At 42.7% G+C, this 20,555-nt stretch overlaps 1 protein-coding gene across 1 annotated transcript in view; it reads left to right on the top strand.

Annotated features, from left to right (window-relative positions):
• The window catches only part of WSCD1 (WSC domain containing 1), a 351,611-nt gene that overhangs the window by 157,953 nt on the left and 173,103 nt on the right, over nt 1–20,555 (top strand). The window contains exon 3 of the mRNA XM_082244873.1: nt 7,230–7,344. Coding sequence (XP_082100999.1) covers nt 7,230–7,344 — 115 coding nt within the window. The remainder of the gene's footprint in view (nt 1–7,229; nt 7,345–20,555) is intronic.

Here is a 20,555-nt window from a genome sequence, read left to right as displayed (position 1 = left end):
AGTGACACTAAAATAATCCAGCAATATCATATATACAGGGAGTGCAGAATTATTAGGCAAATGAGTATTTTTGAGGATTAATTTTATTATTGAACAACAACCATGTTCTCAATGAACCCAAAAAACTCATTAATATCAAAGCTGACTATTTTTGGAAGTAGTTTTTAGTTTGTTTTTAGTTTTAGCTATTTTAGGGGGATATCTGTGTGTGCAGGTGACTATTACTGTGCATAATTATTAGGCAACTTAACAAAAATCAAAGATACAGTATACCCATTTCAATTATTTATTTTTACCAGTGAAACCAATATAACATCTCAACATTCACAAATATACATTTCTGACATTCAAAAACAAAACAAAAACAAATCAGTGACCAATATAGCCACCTTTCTTTGCAAGGACACTCAAAAGCCTGCCATCCATGGATTCTGTCAGTGTTTTGATCTGTTCACCATCAACATTGCGTGCAGCAGCAACCACAGCCTCCCAGACACTGTTCAGAGAGGTGTACTGTTTTCCCTCCTTGTAAATCTCACATTTGATGATGGACCACAGGTTCTCAATGGGGTTCAGATCAGGTGAACAAGGAGGCCATGTCATTAGCTTTTCTTCTTTTATACCCTTTCTTGCCAGCCACGCTGTGGAGTACTTGGACACGTGTGATGGTGCATTGTCCTGCATGAAAATCATGTTTTTCTTGAAGGATGCAGACTTCTTCCTGTACCACTGCTTGAAGAAGGTGTCTTCCAGAAACTGGCAGTAGGACTGGGAGTTGAGCTTGACTCCATCCTCAACCCGCAAAAGGCCCCACAAGCTCATCTTTGATGATACCAGCCCAAACCAGTACTCCACCTCCACCTTGCTGGTGTCTGAGTCGGACTGGAGCTCTCTGCCCTTTACCAATCCAGCCACGGGCCCATCCATCTGGCCCATCAAGACTCACTCTCATTTCATCAGTCCATAAAACCTTTGAAAAATCAGTCTTGAGATATTTCTTGGCCCAGTCTTGACGTTTCAGCTTGTGTGTCTTGTTCAGTGGTGGTCACCTTTCAGCCTTTCTTACCTTGGCCATGTCTCTGAGTATTGCACACCTTGTGCTTTTGGGCACTCCAGTGATGTTGCAGCTCTGAAATATGGCCAAACTGGTGGCAAGTGGCATCTTGGCAGCTGCACGCTTGACTTTTCTCAGTTCATGGGCTGTTATTTTGCGCCTTGGTTTTTCCACACGCTTCTTGCGACCCTGTTGACTATTTTGAATGAAATGCTTGATTGTTCGATGATCACGCTTCAGAAGCTTTGCAATTTTAAGAGTGCTGCATCCCTCTGCAAGATATCTCACTATTTTTGACTTTTCTGAGCCTGTCAAGTCCTTCTTTTGACCCATTTTGCCCAAGGAAAGGAAGTTGCCTAATAATTATGAACACCTGATATAGGGTGTTGATGTCATTAGACCACACCCCTTCTCATTACAGAGATGCACATCACCTAATATGCTTAATTTGTAGTAGGCTTTCGAGCCTATACAGCTTGGAGTAAGACAACATGCATAAAGAGGATGATGTGGTCAAAATACTAATTTGCCTAATAATTCTGCACTCCCTGTATTCCTATATTTTATTTCTGACAGGCTGAAAGAGCTCATTGTTCCTGGTTGACTGTCCATCTGCATTTCTACAATTTTGTTTCCTCAATACAGTCTCACTTTAGAAACATTGTAAAGTGATGTAACCACTTTACATATTCCTTATTCGAACAAATTACACAATTTACATCTGAGATGTAAATGAAGGTAACAGATGATATAGGTGAACAAAGGCCTATTATGGAAATCTTAGAAATTCCAGTTACGTTCCTAGTAGGTGGAGTTTACCTGTTTGGATGTATATGATGACAAAGCAGTATTTGCCAAGCAAATTGAATGAAAATGTATGTGATGCAACGGTGACACAGAGAGATACATTTTGGGAGATGCATGGATTGAGATTTCTCCATTAATGTAGAAACCCTAACTTTTTGTGATATGAGTGTAGGAGTATGTTAATGTTATTACAGTACTGCTATACCATAAGAACAATTTGTCGTGGAAGGCCTATGTATACAAATAAGGAAAAAAGATCAGTTTTTAAACTTAGAAAAAAAATGAAAAAAGCCATTGCAGTGTTTATAATTTTTTTTACTATTGTTAACCACTTACGCACTGCCCACCATGTATTTACATCAATAATTTGATGTTAAATACCGGGATTATGGCAGATAGCTGCCATAACCCCGGTATTTCTTTCAACAGCGGGCGGTCCGCTTTTACATAAGGGTGGTCCCAACAGTGGATTTGCCGTGGGATCACCCTTATGGGCGGCGGGAGAGGTGCCCCCCTCCCGCCACTTCCCGGTAGTTTTCCCTTCCTACCGGTGGGGGGCCGGTCCGCTCTCCTCTCAGGCAGGAAGTCGAGTGAGGGCAAGATGGCGTTCACTCGACTCTATGGCCTTGGAGGACCGAAGCAACGTCATACATCGCTTCCTAGCAACGGTTTTAAAGAGCCCATTTTTTTTCATCATGAAAAAAATGACTTTTTTCTTTTTTAGTGTAGATGTGAGATCTGAAGTCTTTTTGACGGGAAGGCAAAGAGGACTAGCCGCTCAGGTGAAGGTGCTCCAACAATCAGAGGTCGGGTGCATGTCAGATCTGCAATCTCAGTACAGCAACACACACACACACAAGACGAAAGACCGCACCATGACTTGAAAGGATAAACAAATATTTATTCATAGCTGGTGGTTCCATGAGACAGACACATGACATCCAGGACACAGATCAAAATAGGTTGACGTGTTTCACTAAATTGTATTGCCTTAATCATAACCATGAACATGCATTGTGGAAAACCTGCTTTAAAAAGAGACCAGGCAGCTGAAAAACATCAATGTAATTACAAAATTAGTGCCAATTAGTAACGTGTCTCCTTCCAGCAGTTTAGATCCACAATAGCAAAACCAAAAATCAAAAAATCTCTCTTGCCATGTATATGTACATCGCAAAAGCACATTCAAGAATGTATACAACACAACATACATTGAAGAGTAAAAACAGTTATTTCATGTATGAATACACAAAAAACAAAAATAGAAAAATTAATACATGGAAAAAGAAAAAAGGAAGAACTTTTCCAACTACATACAGTGTCATATAATAATATATATTCAACTATAGCGCCATCCTCAAGTGATAGCAAAAAATTTAAGAATATCTATATATCAGAGGAAAGAAAAACTTTGTTTTGTGTGAAATTGATAAACAAAAGAAGTAGAAGGACAAAGAAGAAAATGTTTTAAATATAGTTGTTGTTATTTACACATATTCCATTAAATAAATAAATAAATACATAAATCACAAAGGACTTTTCGATACAAGAAGAAAAACATTCTCTATATACAGAAATCCTGTCAAAATATGTGTACATAAATGGATATATGTCTAAATATTTGCAATCATGTAAAAAGTGTACTGTGCACACACTAACATATGAAATATTTATTGAAATCCTACATGATTATATGCAAATGTAATGATTTAATAATTTATGATCTCCTTTGAGAATTAAAAAAAAAAAAAAAATCCCAGATCTCACATTAAAGAGGTCCTGTCATGCTTATTTCTATTACAAGGGATGTTTACATTCCTTGTAATAGGAATAAAAGTGATCACATTTTTTTTTTTTTTAAAGGACAGTGTAAAAATAAAAAATAAAAGAAAAAATAAATAGGAAAAAAAAAAAAATGAAAGCGCTCTGTCCCCGTTAGCTTGCATGCAGAAGCAAACGCCTATGCAAGTTGCGCCCACATATGTAAATGGTATTCAAATCACACATGTGGGGTATCAGAGCGAGAGCAATAATTTGAGTCCTAGACCTTCTCTGTAACTCTGAACTGGTAACCTGTAGTAATTTTTAAAATATCGCCTATGGGGATTTTTAAGTACCAATGTTTGTTGCCATTCCACAAGCGTGTGCTATTTTGAAGCATGGCATGTAGGGTATCTATTTACTCTGTGTAATATTATCTTTCACATTATAGAAAAAAATTGGGCTAACTTAACTGTTTTCTAATTTTTTAATCCAAAAAAGTGTATCTTTTCCAAAATAATTGCGTTTGTAAGACCTCTGCACATATACGTTGTGATAAAAAAATATTGCAACAATCTCCATTTTATTCTCTAGGGTCTCTGCTAAAAATATATATATATATACATATATATATATATATAATGTTTGGGGGTTCTAAGTAATGTAAAGTTACCTTATTTTACAATTTTTTTACCCTAATGCATTCTCTGCATTAAAGTGATTGTAAAGTCTCGTGTTTTTTTTTTTTTTTTTTTAATAACAAATATGTTATATTTACCTCCACTGTGCAGTTGGTTTTGCACAGAGCAGCCCAGATCCTCTTCAATGCTCCTAGCCCCTCCCTCCTGTCGAGTGCCCCCACAGAAAGCAGCTTGCTATGGGGGCACCCAAGCCAAGCTGCAGCTCCGTGTGTCCATTCAGACACAGAACTGACATTTAGCCCCGCCCCGTCTCTCTCCCAATTGGCTAACTGGCTTTGATTGACAGCAGCGGGAGCCAATGGCACCACTGCTGTGTCTCAACCAATCAGGAGGGAGAGTCTCGGACAGCCGAGAGACTCGTGGACATAGCTGGATGGAAATGGGGCTAAGGTAAGTTTTAGGGGGCTGCTACACACAGGAAGATTTTTATCTTAATGCGTACAATGCATTGAAATAAAACTTCTGCCTTTACAACTTCTTTAAGGTAAAAAAAAAAAAACCCTTCCAATAGCAGCACCCCCCCACCCTCCTCAGCCCCCCTCCCTAAACACTTACCTGAGTCCTGTATCAATCCAGATCTGTGCTCATCTGCAGTTCTTTTCAGCCCTCATTCTTGGCTCACAGGCTTTGCTGAGAACAGCTCCCGCTGCTGTCAGTCAAATCATGTGAGGAGAGAGCAAAGGGCGGGGACAACCCGTATCTATGACCTCACACAGCCTGATTCAGGAGTGAACCCGAACATATGACGTCAGTCATATGTGACGAAACGCCGTGTCGGGCCGCCCTTGCTGGACGCCTACATGCAGTAGAGGACATTGGCTGCTACCTTGCTAACCGATTTGGAACCACGCAGGTCGGCGTGTGATTTGCACACTATACCCTTCTCAAATGTGAGTGCTATATATCTTTGCTTTACATCCAATAAAGTTTATGGAAATTACTGCACTATGAGGGGTTTTATTTCCTTCTTTTGAGTGGCTCCCTTAAGGTATACTGTCAAGGTATCAATTCTGGGATTCATCTTTGTGAAGAGGTCCGGTCCAATTCGTCACCGAGTGTGTTGCAGTTCTATGATAGTTCAAGGCCCAATATACATAACTATCTGGTAAGCGTGTTTTGAACACTCCTTTTGGTGGTGGATTCCTTTCACTTTACTGCAAATTGGTGCCGTGCAATATCACTGGTGGAAATGGACTTTATTTATGGACTTTGTTCATAATGTTTTAGCGCTACATATTTTATTTCTTTTTTGTTATATACATATGCTCGGTGTATGATTTGAGTGTAGCTGCTTTGTCAATTATTTTATTGTGCGTTCAATCGCTTACTTTTTAAGTTTTCTAGCGCAACTATACCCATATTTTATTAATGCATAGTATAGGAAGAAAAGATAGGAGAAAAAAGGGAAGGGAACGCTTTCCGAAAGATGTTAGTGACATAAAGATGGCTTCAGGGACAAGGTACTGTGACTTCCGGGACAAGTCTGCAACCATTCTAGTTTTTTCAACTTTTAACTTAATCCATAAATGCTGAATGTAGCAATTACAGAAAAAAATAAAACAATACAGTATTTAAACCTCAAAACAAAAAAAAAGTGCTGTGACGAGACCCTTGCTCGCTCCCTTCCGCTCTCCCGACACTCCTCTGCTACCAGTGAGTCAGCTTGCAGATCGCAACGTCTGATTGTTCGGTCAACCGAGGCTCCGGGATCCGAACTACAGCTATGTGCCGTTCGGAATCCATTAGAACAAACACCAGGCCGGCTGTATGTAAGTTCAAACAGGAAGACGTTTATTGGAAGTACACAATACACTTTTATACAGAATGTGGAACATCCTGCCCCCAACAACCGCTTTCCCATTGGTCAATTGCAAAGTACATGCCGTTCTCCTTCAGGTCCTCCTTAGCCATGCAAATGAGGACTTGAAAATGAGTCAGCAGGGATTGGTCAGATAGTTTGATTAGAAGGACTGTTATGTGTAATGAGACAGAAGCCCCCAGGGGACAATCAATGTACACAATAGCCAGACACAGAACAATGGTTCCATAACGAGCCCCCAATACACAAGACTCTGAGTGTCAGTACATCCCTTAGCAGACAACAGGTGGGTTCATTAGCACACCCGACAATAGGTGAATGGAAAGCCACCTCAGACAAAAGCAACATTGTTAGAACGTCAGTCTCCTCATTGAACTTCCTGGAATGACCATATTAGGAGTTGTACTTCCTGGTCAGAGACCTCATGGCAAATGGGAACAAATCTCAATATTTCTACATGGAAACCTTGCTGACCAATATGAAGCAATCTAAACCATCACCCATCTGTCCTTAAATTCCAGTGACAGTGAACACCTTCACAAGTGCTATATTGGAACTTACCAATCATTAAATAATCACTGCATTCATTTTCCTTTTTTCATGCTTTATTTTCCCTCCCTTTATTTTCAACTGGAAATCCTACCAATAACACACCTTCTGTCTACACTCACTCCTCTGCTGTATCTATGAAGGGAGCAATGGTTGCCACCTAAGCTGGCATACAGTATATACACTATGTTCATCTTCATTTATGTCCATTACATGGGGGGTGGTGGGATTAGTAGCTCACAGAAAAAAGATAACATTGTTTCATGCTTCCTGTTCAGCTTGCAGGAAGTGACGAGGGCATGGAATTTCATCGGAGAGATAGGCAGACATTTTTTTCTAAAAATTTTGTTAGCCAGAAAAATAAAAAAAGGAGAAAGGAGAGGTATAGTCCTAACAGGCTTCTTCCCGTAGGTGACAATGCTCTTCCTCCATATATGCAGTAGGGTAAGTCAGCATGGTCTTCCTAGTGCAGGAAATGTGTTACTTTAATATGAATTGCCTTTGCTTTATGCTAAAGCAGATATGTTTCCTTTTTCAGGTACATACATTGGATGTTTTACAGAAAATGTGGAAGATAGAACTCTCAAAGCCACAGTGTTCTACGATCTAAGAAAAATGACGATAGGTCATTGTCAGAGTGCCTGTGCAGAAAGGTAATCTTCAGCTACACTTTTACTGTGTAAATATGGAGTAAATCTTGCCAGTAAAAACAAAAATGACTATTTTCCATTAGCATCACTCCTTGGCTGGCCAATTTAGTGAAATGTTCCTTTGTGGTGAAGTTACGCTGTTTTTCGCAAAGCAAAGGAGTGACACTCATTAGGAAAAGAAAGTTCCACCTTGGGAATTTTGCCATTCAGATTTAAAGGGAAAAAAAAGGGGGAGCGCTTCTAAGAGTAGCCGTATTGTCAAAAAGTACAAAAAACTGGTTATTCTCCTCACTTGACATACAAGTGCTTGTGACAAGCAGCTTGGAGACTTGGATAGAAGAGGAAGATTACATACAAAAGAAGACTTTATACCAAGTAACATCTCCTAATAAAGGTGCACTAGACTTCTAAATCAGGTGAGTAGAATAAACCTGTTTTTGTACCCTTTGACAATATGGCTCCTTTTAGAAGCTCTCTCTTTTTTTTTTATTTAGATTGGTTTCCTCTGTTTATGAGAAATCCTAGGTGCCAGGGGAGTAACTACAGGGGTTGTAGGGGTTGCAATTGCAACCCGGCCCTATGCTCCAGGGGGCCTGTGCAGCTCCCCTGTACACCTGGATAGGCGGGGGCAGCATTTAGAGGACTAATGTCCTCCATTTTCCTCTATTTTCCTGTAGCTGCAAGAGGAAAATGGAGGAGATTGGTTCTTCAATATGCTGCCCTCGCTACCCCTCCTATTCAGTTCACTTGTCTTCTGCTGTCTCTGGGCCCCTGTGTGATCCCCTGGTTATCAACCCCCCCCCCGTAGTGCTTCCGGCTTCCCTCCTTCCCTCTCCCGCCGGCTGCTGCAGGGGATGTGTCACGATGGAGAGCCGGGAAGAGGTACATAAATACGTAATTTACCGACTCCTTCTTTTTCTGAAAGAATGAAATTGTAAAAAAATTAAAATTGTAAAAAAGAAAAAAAAGAAAAAAAAATGAAAATAACAAAAATTTAAATTACTGACACCATTGCAAAGGCCACACTTGCAACTGGGCCCTGGCATTCCACCACCATGGGGAGGTCCCAAGATGGCACGAAGGGGGCCCACTGCAGAATTTGTGAAAGGATTCTGCTGCAGGACTGTAATAAAGGGCCCTGCGACCAGAGTAAGGTGTACGTTTAGTAAACTGAGAAGTTTTCTCTCAGTTCAATTCTCGGCAGTTCTCAGAGAAAAAATATCTCCTCTGGCACCCAGTTTAGAAGGTGGAGAACTTCACTTCTCACAGGGTGATCAGAGGAGAAGTATAACTGGGTGGACTGCCTGTAATCTCACGAGATTTTGTGAGATTACAGGCACTGCTAAGTTTAAAAAGTGAAACTAAAGTTTAAAAGAACTCGTAATGACATGTTCTGACACATGAAAACATATATATACACACACATGCACGGTATATATACATACAGTATATAAATATATATATATACACATACACACACACACACATATATATATATATATATATATATATATATATATACACACACATACATACAGTACATACATACATACATGCCAATCTGTATGCAATTGCACTGTGTGTTGGCAGATTGCATGCAGATTGTACAACCAGACCACAGGCTATCGTTTGTGGTGTGTGGGTGTGGGGACAGTGGGAAGAGTGATCAACACAGGGGTTCTGGCTTGTAGGATAGCTGGAGGAATCCTAGTAGTGTGTGGTAATTGCTAGACTGCTCCCCAACCCTTAGAGTGCATCAGATTGTATGTAAGATTTGTATCTGCCTGTGTGTGGTCAGCCAGCTGGATTGGACTGGAGTCTCCCTCTAGTGGTGACCGAAGGCAGTGCAGGCTGTGAAAGTATTGCAACCAATCTAATTACTTAAGCCCCGTACACACGTACCGATCGTCGGCCGAACGATCGGCCGTCTTTTTTCCCCGGGCTGTCATGTCCGCTGAAAAGTGCAAAAGACTGCACACAAATTTTGTCCGCCGACTGCAGAAGTGATGTCATGTGATGGTTAACTTTCCCTGTGTTTTTTCTTTTATGAGCATGCCCAGTCTTGCAAATCTGCTGTCTGTCGGCCGAATTCTGTACTGACTGGCGAACAATCGGCCGTTCTGGTGTCGGCATACAAACATTTTAATGCTTGCACGACAGATTCTGTTCGGCCGAAAGTGCGCTGTCGGCTGTCGGAAGCATCATACTAACAAGCCTACATTTGGCCGATCGGTCGTCTGCCGAATCTTTTCTGCGACAATCGGTACGTGTGTACGAGCCTTTAGTAGGAATTTTCTTTATTTCCGTTATCCCCTTATACTGCCCGGCACGATTCATCACGTCTCGTTTAGCTAGTCGCCGTGGGCGTGGTTGAATCGTGACAGATTGGTTTCCTCCCACACTCCAAAGACATGCTGGTAGGTTAATTGGATCCTGTATAAAAAATTGGCCCTGCTGTGTATGTATGTGAGTGATGCCTCGTACACACGTACCGATCGTCGGCTGTAAATATTCGGCCGACGACCGATCGGCCGATTGTATGCTTGTTAGTATGATGCTTTCGACAGCCGACAGCGCATTTTCGGCCGAACAGAATCTGTCCTGCAGGCATTAAAATTTTTGCTGGCCAACACCAGAACGGCCGATTGTTCGCCAGTCAGTACAGAATTCGGCCGACAAACAGCAGATTAGCAAGACTGGGCATGCTCAGAAAAGAAAAAACACACGGAAAGTTATTCATCACATGACATCACTTCTGCAGTCGGCTGCTGTTGGCTGACAAAATTCATGTGCAGTCTTTTGCAGTTTTCAGCGGACAGGACAGCCCTGGACAAAAGACGGTCGATCGGTACATGTGTACGAGGCATTAGGGACCTTAGATTGTAAGCTCCTTGAGGGCAGGGACTGATGTGAATGTGCAATGTATATGTAAAACGCTGCGTAAATTGACTGTGCTATATAAGTACCTGAAATAAAAAAAAAAAATATATATATATACATACATACACACCAGTACATACAGTATATATATATATATATATATATATATATATATATATATATATATACACACACAGATATATATGTGATTGTATAGTTAATGTGTTTCTAACCTGCTGTTGATGTATATTTCACTGCAGTAGGGAGAGTTTTTACTTTCACTTTTGGGCACTGGGACATTCACAGCAGAGATCTCCTATTTCTTCCTGCTATCTCCACCTCTGAGCTGGAGAAGCTGGAAGAGGAGATCTTCAAAGAGAAGCAGAGTGATCAGGTGACATCATGTGTTTCTAAACTGGCCGTTTCTATTGCAGTGAATGCAAGCTGTTTGTGTACTGAGATGAGAAGAGAAGACTATGTTCTCCACTACTCTTCTCAGTATTTTAAACCTGCAATGCTCTGAGACAAGCCGTGATCATCCAGATCTCGGCTTATCTCAGTTTACTAAACGTACACCTAAATGGCCCCAGGATCAGTGGGAAGAACCCCGGGCTTGACGAAAAGGGCCCTGGCCAGGGGTCATGGGGCCCTTCATGGTTTCTTGCATTGGGGCCCTAAAGGTTCTAGTTACACCTCTGCTAGGTGCAGCAGCTGATCATTAAAAAGCCTATCCTTTCCTACTGTAGTATCTGTATATGGACTAACGGTCATTGGTTTTGAAAGATTTTTATATGGAAAGAAAGGAGACTGATTCCCCAACTATCATGTCTCCATGAGAAAAGAACAAACAGGATTTTCTAGGTACCTTAGATATGTGAGTGTACACAAAAGATATATAAAAAATATATATTTATTTTACAAATCTCAGTTAAAATTATTAACATATAGTGTCTCTATCCAGTAATTTATTTCATTGCATGTGCATAAAGATATAGCCACTCAGGCAATTGATCTATTTACAGATGGTAGAAAAAAAAAAGAAAAAAAAAATATATATATACACATAAAAAGATTATTAAAAGATATGACAACATACAGCCTTCCATGATAGATTGTTTACAGTCCCCAGCATATTTCGCAGATCACAATCTGCTTCTTCAGGAGGATAGCAGTTTCAGTCACTCTAGAGCAGGGATCCTCAAACTACGGCCCTCCAGCTGTTGCAGAACTACACATTCCATGATGCATTGTAAAACTCTGACATTCACAGACATGACTAGGCATGATGGGAATTGTAGTTCCTGAACAACTGGAGGGCCATAGTTTGAAGACCCCTGCTCTAGAGGATATAACTAACTAACCTTGAAAGCAGTATAGCTATGTATCTATGAACCAGGGTGTAGTTTGAGACAAGGTACTTGTCAAAGGTGGGAGGTACAGCAATGTGGTTAGAGAAATTTAGGGAGCAAACACAATATTCCCTGTCGAGAAATGGCAGATGGAGAGCAGCTCCACTGACCTCCCGAAATGTCCAGAGGGAATTAGATCACGGCTGTAATTCCACAAAAAAGAGGGGGGTGGAAGAAAAGAAACAAGGGTGAATACTCACATAGGGCACCTCACAACAGGGGAGCTATACATTGCAGTGTAAAGATAGTGTAAAGATAAAATACCTGTACATAAAGCCCTGTAGAACGCCACCCTGGCTAAATGTGTAGCAGCACACAAACAGGCGTGGGACGCCTGTTTATGTGATCCCCAACCTGAAAGTTGGCAGCACGCCAACTACGTCAGCGTGAATGATGTCACCAGGTCTGATATGTCGTATAACTCTGGACACAATTCACGCTGGACCTCAACACAATTAAACGGAAGAAGGAAGGAAATCCTAGTCCAGCCCGGCACATCACGTGTCCGACGGGAGGGGGGGAGCAGGGGAACCCCCCCACAGTAAGGACACCGAGAACACCAGGCAAGCAGAGCGAGCTCCCACACCTAGAATAGCAAAAATATATAACAAAGATTACAATCAAATGAATAAATCCAATGCAAAAACATCATAATACTTACAATTACAAACATGCTAAAGACAGGCGATAAACTACATACAATATACAGCAATGAATTGCAATATATACATGTACTAAATTCAAAAAATATATACAGATAAAAAAGAGAGGAGAAATAAGGAGGAAAAAGGGGGGTGGAGAGGAGAGGAGGAGGGAGAGAGAAAAGAAAAGGTAAAATGAGGATTAGAGAAATGGTTTATGAGTCAGGATTTCATTGAGGCCCGGGGGGACAGTGGCATTAAGCCTTTCAATCCGCATACTGTAGTCTCATGTTGTAATATACCCCATGGGGGTTCTGGGGGACCACTTCTAGTACAAAAAATGTTACTACTTCAAAATGGAACCTGTGATGTAATCCAACATGGCGGCCAATGGCCCATTTTTGGGATGTTGGCACCAGTATTCCTAGTTTACTTGAGTGGCTCTTTTTTCAACTTATGGTTTTGAAAGATTGATGAAATATCTCAGACTAACTTTCCTAGGGTTCCCTTACATCGGGACCAAATCAGATTTGCCAGAGTGACATGGCACTTAAAGTGAAGTTGTGCTTTGCCTACGTAACACCTAATGGCAGTATATGTAGGTGTCCCCGCGCTTTGGAAAAACGTTTTTTTGGTAGATGTATTTATGACCCTGTGAGTGATAACAATCTCCTACTTCAATATGATAAATTGTGAATGTATATGGGGCTGCTGCTGCTGATAATAAAGGTGTGTGCCTTTAAATGGTGTAGTTGTGTGAATACCAGCGCTGCTCCTCTACATAGAACCAAAATAAATAAATAAAGTGATATGTGCAAATCCTCCTGTGAATTTCTTCAAATTCTAAATTCATGAATAACATATGATAAATAACTACATAAATTCATCAAATGCATAAAAATGTGCATAAAGTGCAATGTGCAGAAAAGTGTCCTTATGTTCAAAAACAAAGTCCATATAAATATATTCAGTCCATAAACAAAGTGCTGGTGATGAACTTCAAGTAATCCTCAAACACTGTGCTCACTCTGTGCTCCCCTTTGGGTCCCCACTAACCGGAACCAGTAGAATATTAGGCCCCTATTGATAAGCTGGTGTACACAAAGCTGGTGACTATTCCTATCCTCAGATATGTTTGGCTCTTACAGGGACAAATTCCTTGCCATATTCTGTTCTTTATGGCTTTCCAATCACGGGTTTGCATATAAAGAAGGAAATCTCCATAGTGTAATATTGAAATGACTTTATTACAATAAAATAGTGCCACTTAAAATTAAAATCACTGCTATCCTCCTCTCAATGCGTGTGATTCACAAAGAACGGCGTGCGTTCCAATGTCCGGAAATTGGGTCAGACGCTAGTACCTCGCTTTACGCGTTTCACCCTTCCCACTGGGCATCACATGGAGCTTCAGCTTTTTTATGCATTTGATGAATTTATGTATTTATTTATCATATGTTATTTATGAATTTAGAATTTAAAGAAATTCACAGGAGGATTTGCACATATCAGTTTATTTGTTTATTTTGGTTCTATGTAGAGGAGCAGCGCTGGTATTCACACCACTACACCCAATGGCAGTCTCTCCCCTCCTAGCAGCATATATTCACATTCGTCTTGCTCCCCTGCCACTCCAATTAGTCTATAGGGGTGAAGAAAGATTTGCTGTATTTCTTGGTATGAGGCAGGGCCGGTGCTAACATAAGGCCGGGAATGTGTGTACTTTAGTTTTAGCCAACTGTCGGCTTTCATGTGGAAGTGAAACAAGCAGCTATGAAGCCGCCTATCACTTCCACGACCACCGCTGTGATGTGCTGCCCCCCATGCGACCCCCCCCACCATGTTCATTAGGCTCCGCTGTCCCACCTTAAGGCCCAGTACTGTCATGGTGGGTGTCCCTGGTGAGGGTGGTGGGAGCTCAGTGGACCTCTGTCTGCTCAGCCTCCCTCCTGTGCACAGATCAGGAAGTCGTGTATGACATCACTTGGACCGCATCTGTCATTCTCCAGAAGCAGTGCTGGGGGAAACAGGTGATGGAACACAGTCTGTGTTACATCCGCTGCAGTGGATCAGAGACGAGGCATCCAGGGTCTAATAGACCCCTGGTGTCTCAATAAAGAGAACTTGTCACCTACATGCCATCACATAAGGGACTATTGGTCCCCTATGTGATAGCAATAAAAATTATGTCAAAACAAATAAATAAATAAATAAATACAAATTAAAACAAAAAATGTTTTAAGTATATATATAAGGAGACATGTAAAACAAAAAAAAAAAACATTTTTAATTCCCCTCCCCCCCCAACACACACAACACACACCCCACATACCCACACACCTACAAAAATGCATGCATTGGGGAAACCTATGTATGAAAACAGCAATTGTCCTACACATGTATATCAGCACGCATGTCAGAGTGAGAGCAATAATTTTAGCATCGGTGCTCCTGCATTAATAACTTGATGAGCTTTTAAAGTGTTGCGGGTGCACGCAATTTTAAGGTTTGACACATAATATCTATTTACTTGGCACAACCTCATCTTTTATATTTTACTAAAAAAAATAGGTAATCAATTTTATTAAGGTGCACATAAATTAACTATAATGTATTTTTTACTGAACTGTTGTGCTAATGTTGTGTAACATTAAAAATTAGAACTACCAACATTTTATTCTCTAGGGTGACTGCTTTAAAAAAATGAAAATTATATTTTGGGGGTTTTAGGTATTCTTTAGGCCTAAAATGATTTTTAAACATGTAAACAAAAAAATAACATTTAAAAGATGACTCCAGGACTGCCGTTGTGGAGGAGGTGGTGAGAGGATGATGGCGGCGGGGGCAGGGGGTGGCAGGAGGGCATTGGAGAGGGGGGAATGCACCTGCACCTAAGTAGACAAAAATCCTTGCACCGGCCCTGGTATAAGGGGGCATGTGACTAGCGACCCTTTCTAATACAGGACAGTGCTGGTGCTTTGTAAATTGCCTCTCAGGCAACCAGTACTGTCATATATGGGCAGAGCCATCACAACAGCCACATTTAGTGGCAGGAGAATGAAGGGAAGGTACATAAATGCAGATGGTAGGGTCAGCATTAAGGTTGACCTGTTGATTCAAGCTATGTGGGTAGAGCACAGGATCACTTTATTGTGGCTGTTGTCCTAGTTAGTGAGTACCTCCAGGTACTTGTGTTTTAATTGAGAGTCCAAGGAACCTAAAATCCTGGGGTAATCTATAATGCAAATTGAGACCAGAGTCACTTTAGTCACTGCTCAGGACACTCAATCCCTGCTGCCTCTGATTTTTATTGGTCATTGATTCCGCCCAACCCTATTGTTGGTCAGTAGTAAGTTGTAATAATAAAATTATTCAATGCAACCTAATTTTTTAGAATAACCAAAAAAGTGTGTTAAAAAATTGTGTTTTTGTGCACCAAAATGAACTTTAGTGTATTTTTTACTGACTGTGTAGGTTTGATAAACATGTGCAACTACCAGGGTTTCATGGAACCTCTGGGTTTCTCCAGAGATTGCTATGGGATTCCTTGAGCAATAAGAAATTTCTACATTTCATATAAGTTCCCCCTGACACCATAGATCTTTTTAGCTATCTTTAAGTGGGTAAGTCTTCCCAGTAACTGCAAGTGTAAGGAGCATTCTTCCTACTGTCCATAACACTAATGTATTATGAGTTGAAGCTATATTAATTTTTAGCAGGGGTTCCCTCAGACCGGAAAGTTATTTCAAGGTTCCTCTGTATTGAAAAGGTTGAAAAAGGCTGCTCTAGGGCCTTTGCTTTCAGAAAATATCATGATATTTAGTGAAACCAAAAATCCTGGAGAGCAAAATGTTGGTGGTTGAAATTTTCTTACGTTATATGATATTACCGCACATGTTTAACAAACCTATACATTCAGTAAACAATACACTAAAGTTAATTTTGGTATAGAGGTGCCCATGGCTCCCTAGCTAGAAAGAGCAGTGGTGCAACCAGGACAATGATGGATTAGTTTTGATTTTAGGACTATTTTTCACTAATTCTCAGGTCTAAAATGTGCATTTTAACATGTGCGCAATGACTGAAATAACGGCTCTGGTAAAAAAAGTGATTGCATTCTTCATTCTAATGTTAAATCAAGAGTTATAGCAGAATGTAGAATAATAAATACATAAAAAAAAAATAGTTACACGTATCAGGGAACTGTCCGATTAGATTTACATAAATTATCACACTGTATGAAGGTACCATATAGGTTTGTAACAATTCCTATTTTTTATTACCAATAAATAAAGCATGCTGTGTCCACCTGCATAATTTTACTTTTCTTAGCTACCTGCTAATTTGTTTCTATATAATTATTTTTGAAAGAACTCCAGTGATCAATAATACATATATTTAACATTTTGTTACTGCCAGGTGACATTTCTTTCTAAATGTGAGTTCTAGAATTATTTCTAACTGAAGAAGAACTCAAAGCTAATAAGGAAGCAGGACTTTGTCTCTCACAAAGGTGTCACTAATAAAACCAATTATCAATTTAACCAACTCTACAGATTTTCAGTTATTTTTTCATTCTGAGAAAATATACATTTGCCTTGTGATGTCTCATTTCAATGTTTGATTCAACTTTAAACCCATAAGACTAGTGGTCTTGGCTAGAGTTGAGCGGACACCTGGATGTCCGTGTTCGACGGGTTCGGCCGAACTTTAAAAAAAAGTCCGGGTCCGTGTCCCGGACTTTTGCCGAACTTTTCCCGGACACCAAACCCCATTGAAGTCAATGGGGACCCAAACTTTCAGGCACTAAAATGGCTCTAAAACACCAAAGGAAAGGGCTAGAGTGCTGCAAATGGCAGCAAAACGTAATTAAGAGCATGGCAAGTGCTCTGCAAACAAATGTGGATAGGGAAATAACTTAAAACAACAAAAAAAAACAGAAAAATAAAACAATGTTCTTCATCTCTGAAGGACGAGGCCCATATGGAGTAGGAGGGAGGTTGAGGTGGTGGTGGATGTGGCGGTGTCATAGGCGTGTGCACAGGGTGTGCCGGGTGTGCCTGGGCACACCCTAATCACCTAGGGCACATAGCATTATCACTCTGTTTGCCAGTGAGGAGATGGGAAAGATCTCCCTCGGACCTGCTCTGCTCTATTTCTCTTTGCCAGCAGGGAGAGTAATGTATCGGGGCCATGTACATGTAGGCCAACACATGCATGTGTATTTAAACTTTGGGGTGCACACCCTAATGCAATAGGCTGCGCACACCTATGGGCGGTGTAGGTGGAAGCGGCGGTGGAGGAGGACCAGGGCCGGATTAAGAGCATCATGGGCTTGGTGCTGAGGATTTTGAAGGGCCTTAAGGGCCGTGCCTTGGCATGCACCCAGAGGAGGAAGGGTGCAGCCATGCATGCCTAATTCAACATGGGATGCTGTCTCTGAAGCCCATAAACACATGCATCGGCAACTGTCCCTCCTTGTCCGGCCTTCGCGCTGTGTGGGGAGGTTCTGAGGGTGCTGCCTGGGGAAGCGAGCATAGAAGCCAGACTTCTGTGTTTACAAGTGACAGAAGAGCGGTAACAGTGAATATGGCCAACCCGGGGCCTATATAAAAGGTAGGGGCCTGGAGCTGCAGCTCCAATAGCCCCTACTTTAATCTGGCCCTGAGGAGGACGAGGTAGCCAACACTGCTTCTTTTCACAAATTTTAAATGAGGGTACACCCCAAAAGAGTGAGAAAGAGCAAAAATGGAACAATGGGTGGGTAAGGTCGGTATCCATTGCTATTCTGCACAAGGTACGGAAAAGTCCCGTGGGATCAATGCCTGGTTCATTTTAATGAACGTGAGCTTGTCCACATTGTCTCTGGAAAGGCGGCTGCGATTGTCTGTGATAACGCCCCCAGCCGTGCTAAATACCTGTTCAGATAATACACTGGCTGCAGGGCACGCCAGCACCTCCAAGGCGTAAAGGGCAAGCTCAGGCCATGTGCCCAATTTGGAGACCCAGAAGTTGAAGGGGGCAGACCCCTCATTCACTACATGTAGGCGTGTGCACACATACTGCTCCACCATGTTGGTAAAATGCTGCCTCCTGCTAAGACGTTCCATCTGAGCTGCTGGTGCTGCTGTTTGTTGTGGCGTGCTGACAAAGCTTTTCCACATTTCGGCCATGCTAACCCTGCCTTCTGAGGTGCTGGCGGTGCCCTGGTTGCGTTGGCGACCTCCTCCTCCTCTGCCTTGTGCTTCCACTGTGGCCCCGCTGTCAGATGGGAATGCCAGCAGCATCGCGTCTACCAGCGTGCGCTTGTACTCGCGCATCTTGCGATCGCGCTCCAGTGAGTGAATTAAGGACGGTACGTTGTCCTTGTAACAGGGATTCAGCAGCGTGGCCACCCAGTAATCAGCACAAGTTAGAATGTGGGCAACTCGACGGTCATTGTGGAGACACTGCAGCATGTAATCGCTCATGTGTGCCAGGCTGCCCAGAGGCAACGAAAGGCTGTCCTCTGTGGGAGGTGTATCGTCCGTGTCCTCTGTATTCCCCCAGCCACGCACCAGTGATGGCCATGAGCTGGCCTGGGTGCCACCCTGCTGTGAACATGGTTCCATCTCCTCCTCCAGCTCCTCCTCCTCCTCATCCTCCTCATCCTCCAGAACTGTGCTCCTGCTGGACAATTGTGTCCCTGGCGTTTGTGTGTGCAGGAACCCACCCTCGGAGCCCCTTGCGAATGACTGCCCTGAAAGCCTTGGAAATGTTACCTCTTCATCCTCCTCCTCCTCCTCATCCTGTGCCACATCCTCTTCCATCATCGCCCGAATTGTTTTTTCAAGGAGGCATAGAAGTGGGATAGTTAAGCTGAGAACGGCGTCATCGCCACTGGCCATGTTGGTGGAGTACTCAAAACAGCGCAACAAGGCACACAGGTCTCGCATGGAGGCCCAGTTATTGGTGGTGAAGTGGTGCTGTTCCGCAGAGCGACTCACACGTGCGTGCTGCAGCTGAAACTCCACTATGGCCTGCTGCTGCTCGCACAGTCTTTGCAGCATGTGCAAGGTGGAGTTCCACCTTGTGGGCACGTCACATATGAGGCGGGGAGCGGGAAGGCCGAAGTTACGCTGCAGCGCTGGCAGGCGAGCAGCAGCAGGGTGAGAACGCCGAAAGTGCGCACAGACGGCCCGCACTTTCTGCAGCAGCTCTGACATATCGGGGTAATTTTTAAGGAACCTCTGCACAACCAAATTCAGCACATGCGCCAGGCAAGGGATGTGCGTCAAACCGGCTAGGCCCAGAGCTGCTATGAGATTTCGCCCGTTATCGCACACCACCAGGCCGGGCTTGAGGCTCGCTGGCAGCAACCACTCATTTGTCTGCTGTTCCATGCTCCTCCACAACTTCTGCGTGGTGTGTGGTTTGTCCCCCAAACAGGCAAGTTGTAAAACTGCCTTCTGTCGTTTACCCCTGGCCGTGCTGAAGTTGGTGGTGAAGGTGTTACGCTGTCCGGATGAGGAGGCGGTAGAGGATGAGGAAGCGGAGTAGGAGGAGTTAGGAACAGGAGGCAAACTGAAGCGCCCTGCAATCCTCGGTGGTGGAAGGACATGCGCCAAATTGCTATCCGCCTCAGGCCCATCCGCCACTGCATTTACCCAGTGTGCCGTTAGGGGGATATAACGCCCCTGACCGTGCTTACTGGTCCACGTATCGGTAGTTAGGTGGACTTTGGCACAGATGGCGTTGCGCAGTGCACACCTGATTTTTTCCCCCACTTGGTTGTGCAGGGAAGGGATGGCTTGCCTGGAAAAGTAGTGGCGGCTGGGCACGACGTTCTGTGGGACAGCCACCGACATAAGGTTTTTAAAACTGTGCGTCTCCACCAGACGGAATGACAGCATTTCAAAGGCCAATAATTTTGAAATGCTGGCATTCAGGGCCAGGGATCGCGGGTGGGTAGGGGGGTACTTCCTCTTCCTCTCAAGTGTTTGGGAGATGGAAAGCTGAACGCTTCCACGGGACATTGTGGAGATGGTTGATGACCCAGGTGGTGGTGTTGCTGACAGATCCTCTGTTTGCTGGGTGGCAGGTGCCGGTATCACTACAGATGTGGCTGGAGCGGCCGAGACTGCAGCAGAAGAGGAAGCAGGATGAGCCAGAGACGTTTCTTGGTTTTGAAGGTGTCTACTCCACTGCAGCTCGTGCTTTGCACTTAGATGCCTGATCATGCAGGTTGAGAAGGTTTATGCCTCGCTTCAGGCTCTGATTGCACAGGGTGCAAACCACTCGTGTC

Source organism: Pelophylax lessonae (assembly GCF_965119305.1).
Source record: "Pelophylax lessonae genome assembly, chromosome: 2".
Lineage (NCBI taxonomy): Eukaryota > Metazoa > Chordata > Amphibia > Anura > Ranidae > Pelophylax > Pelophylax lessonae.
Note: the sequence above shows the minus strand (reverse complement) of the source record. Positions and strands in the feature narration are given on the sequence as shown.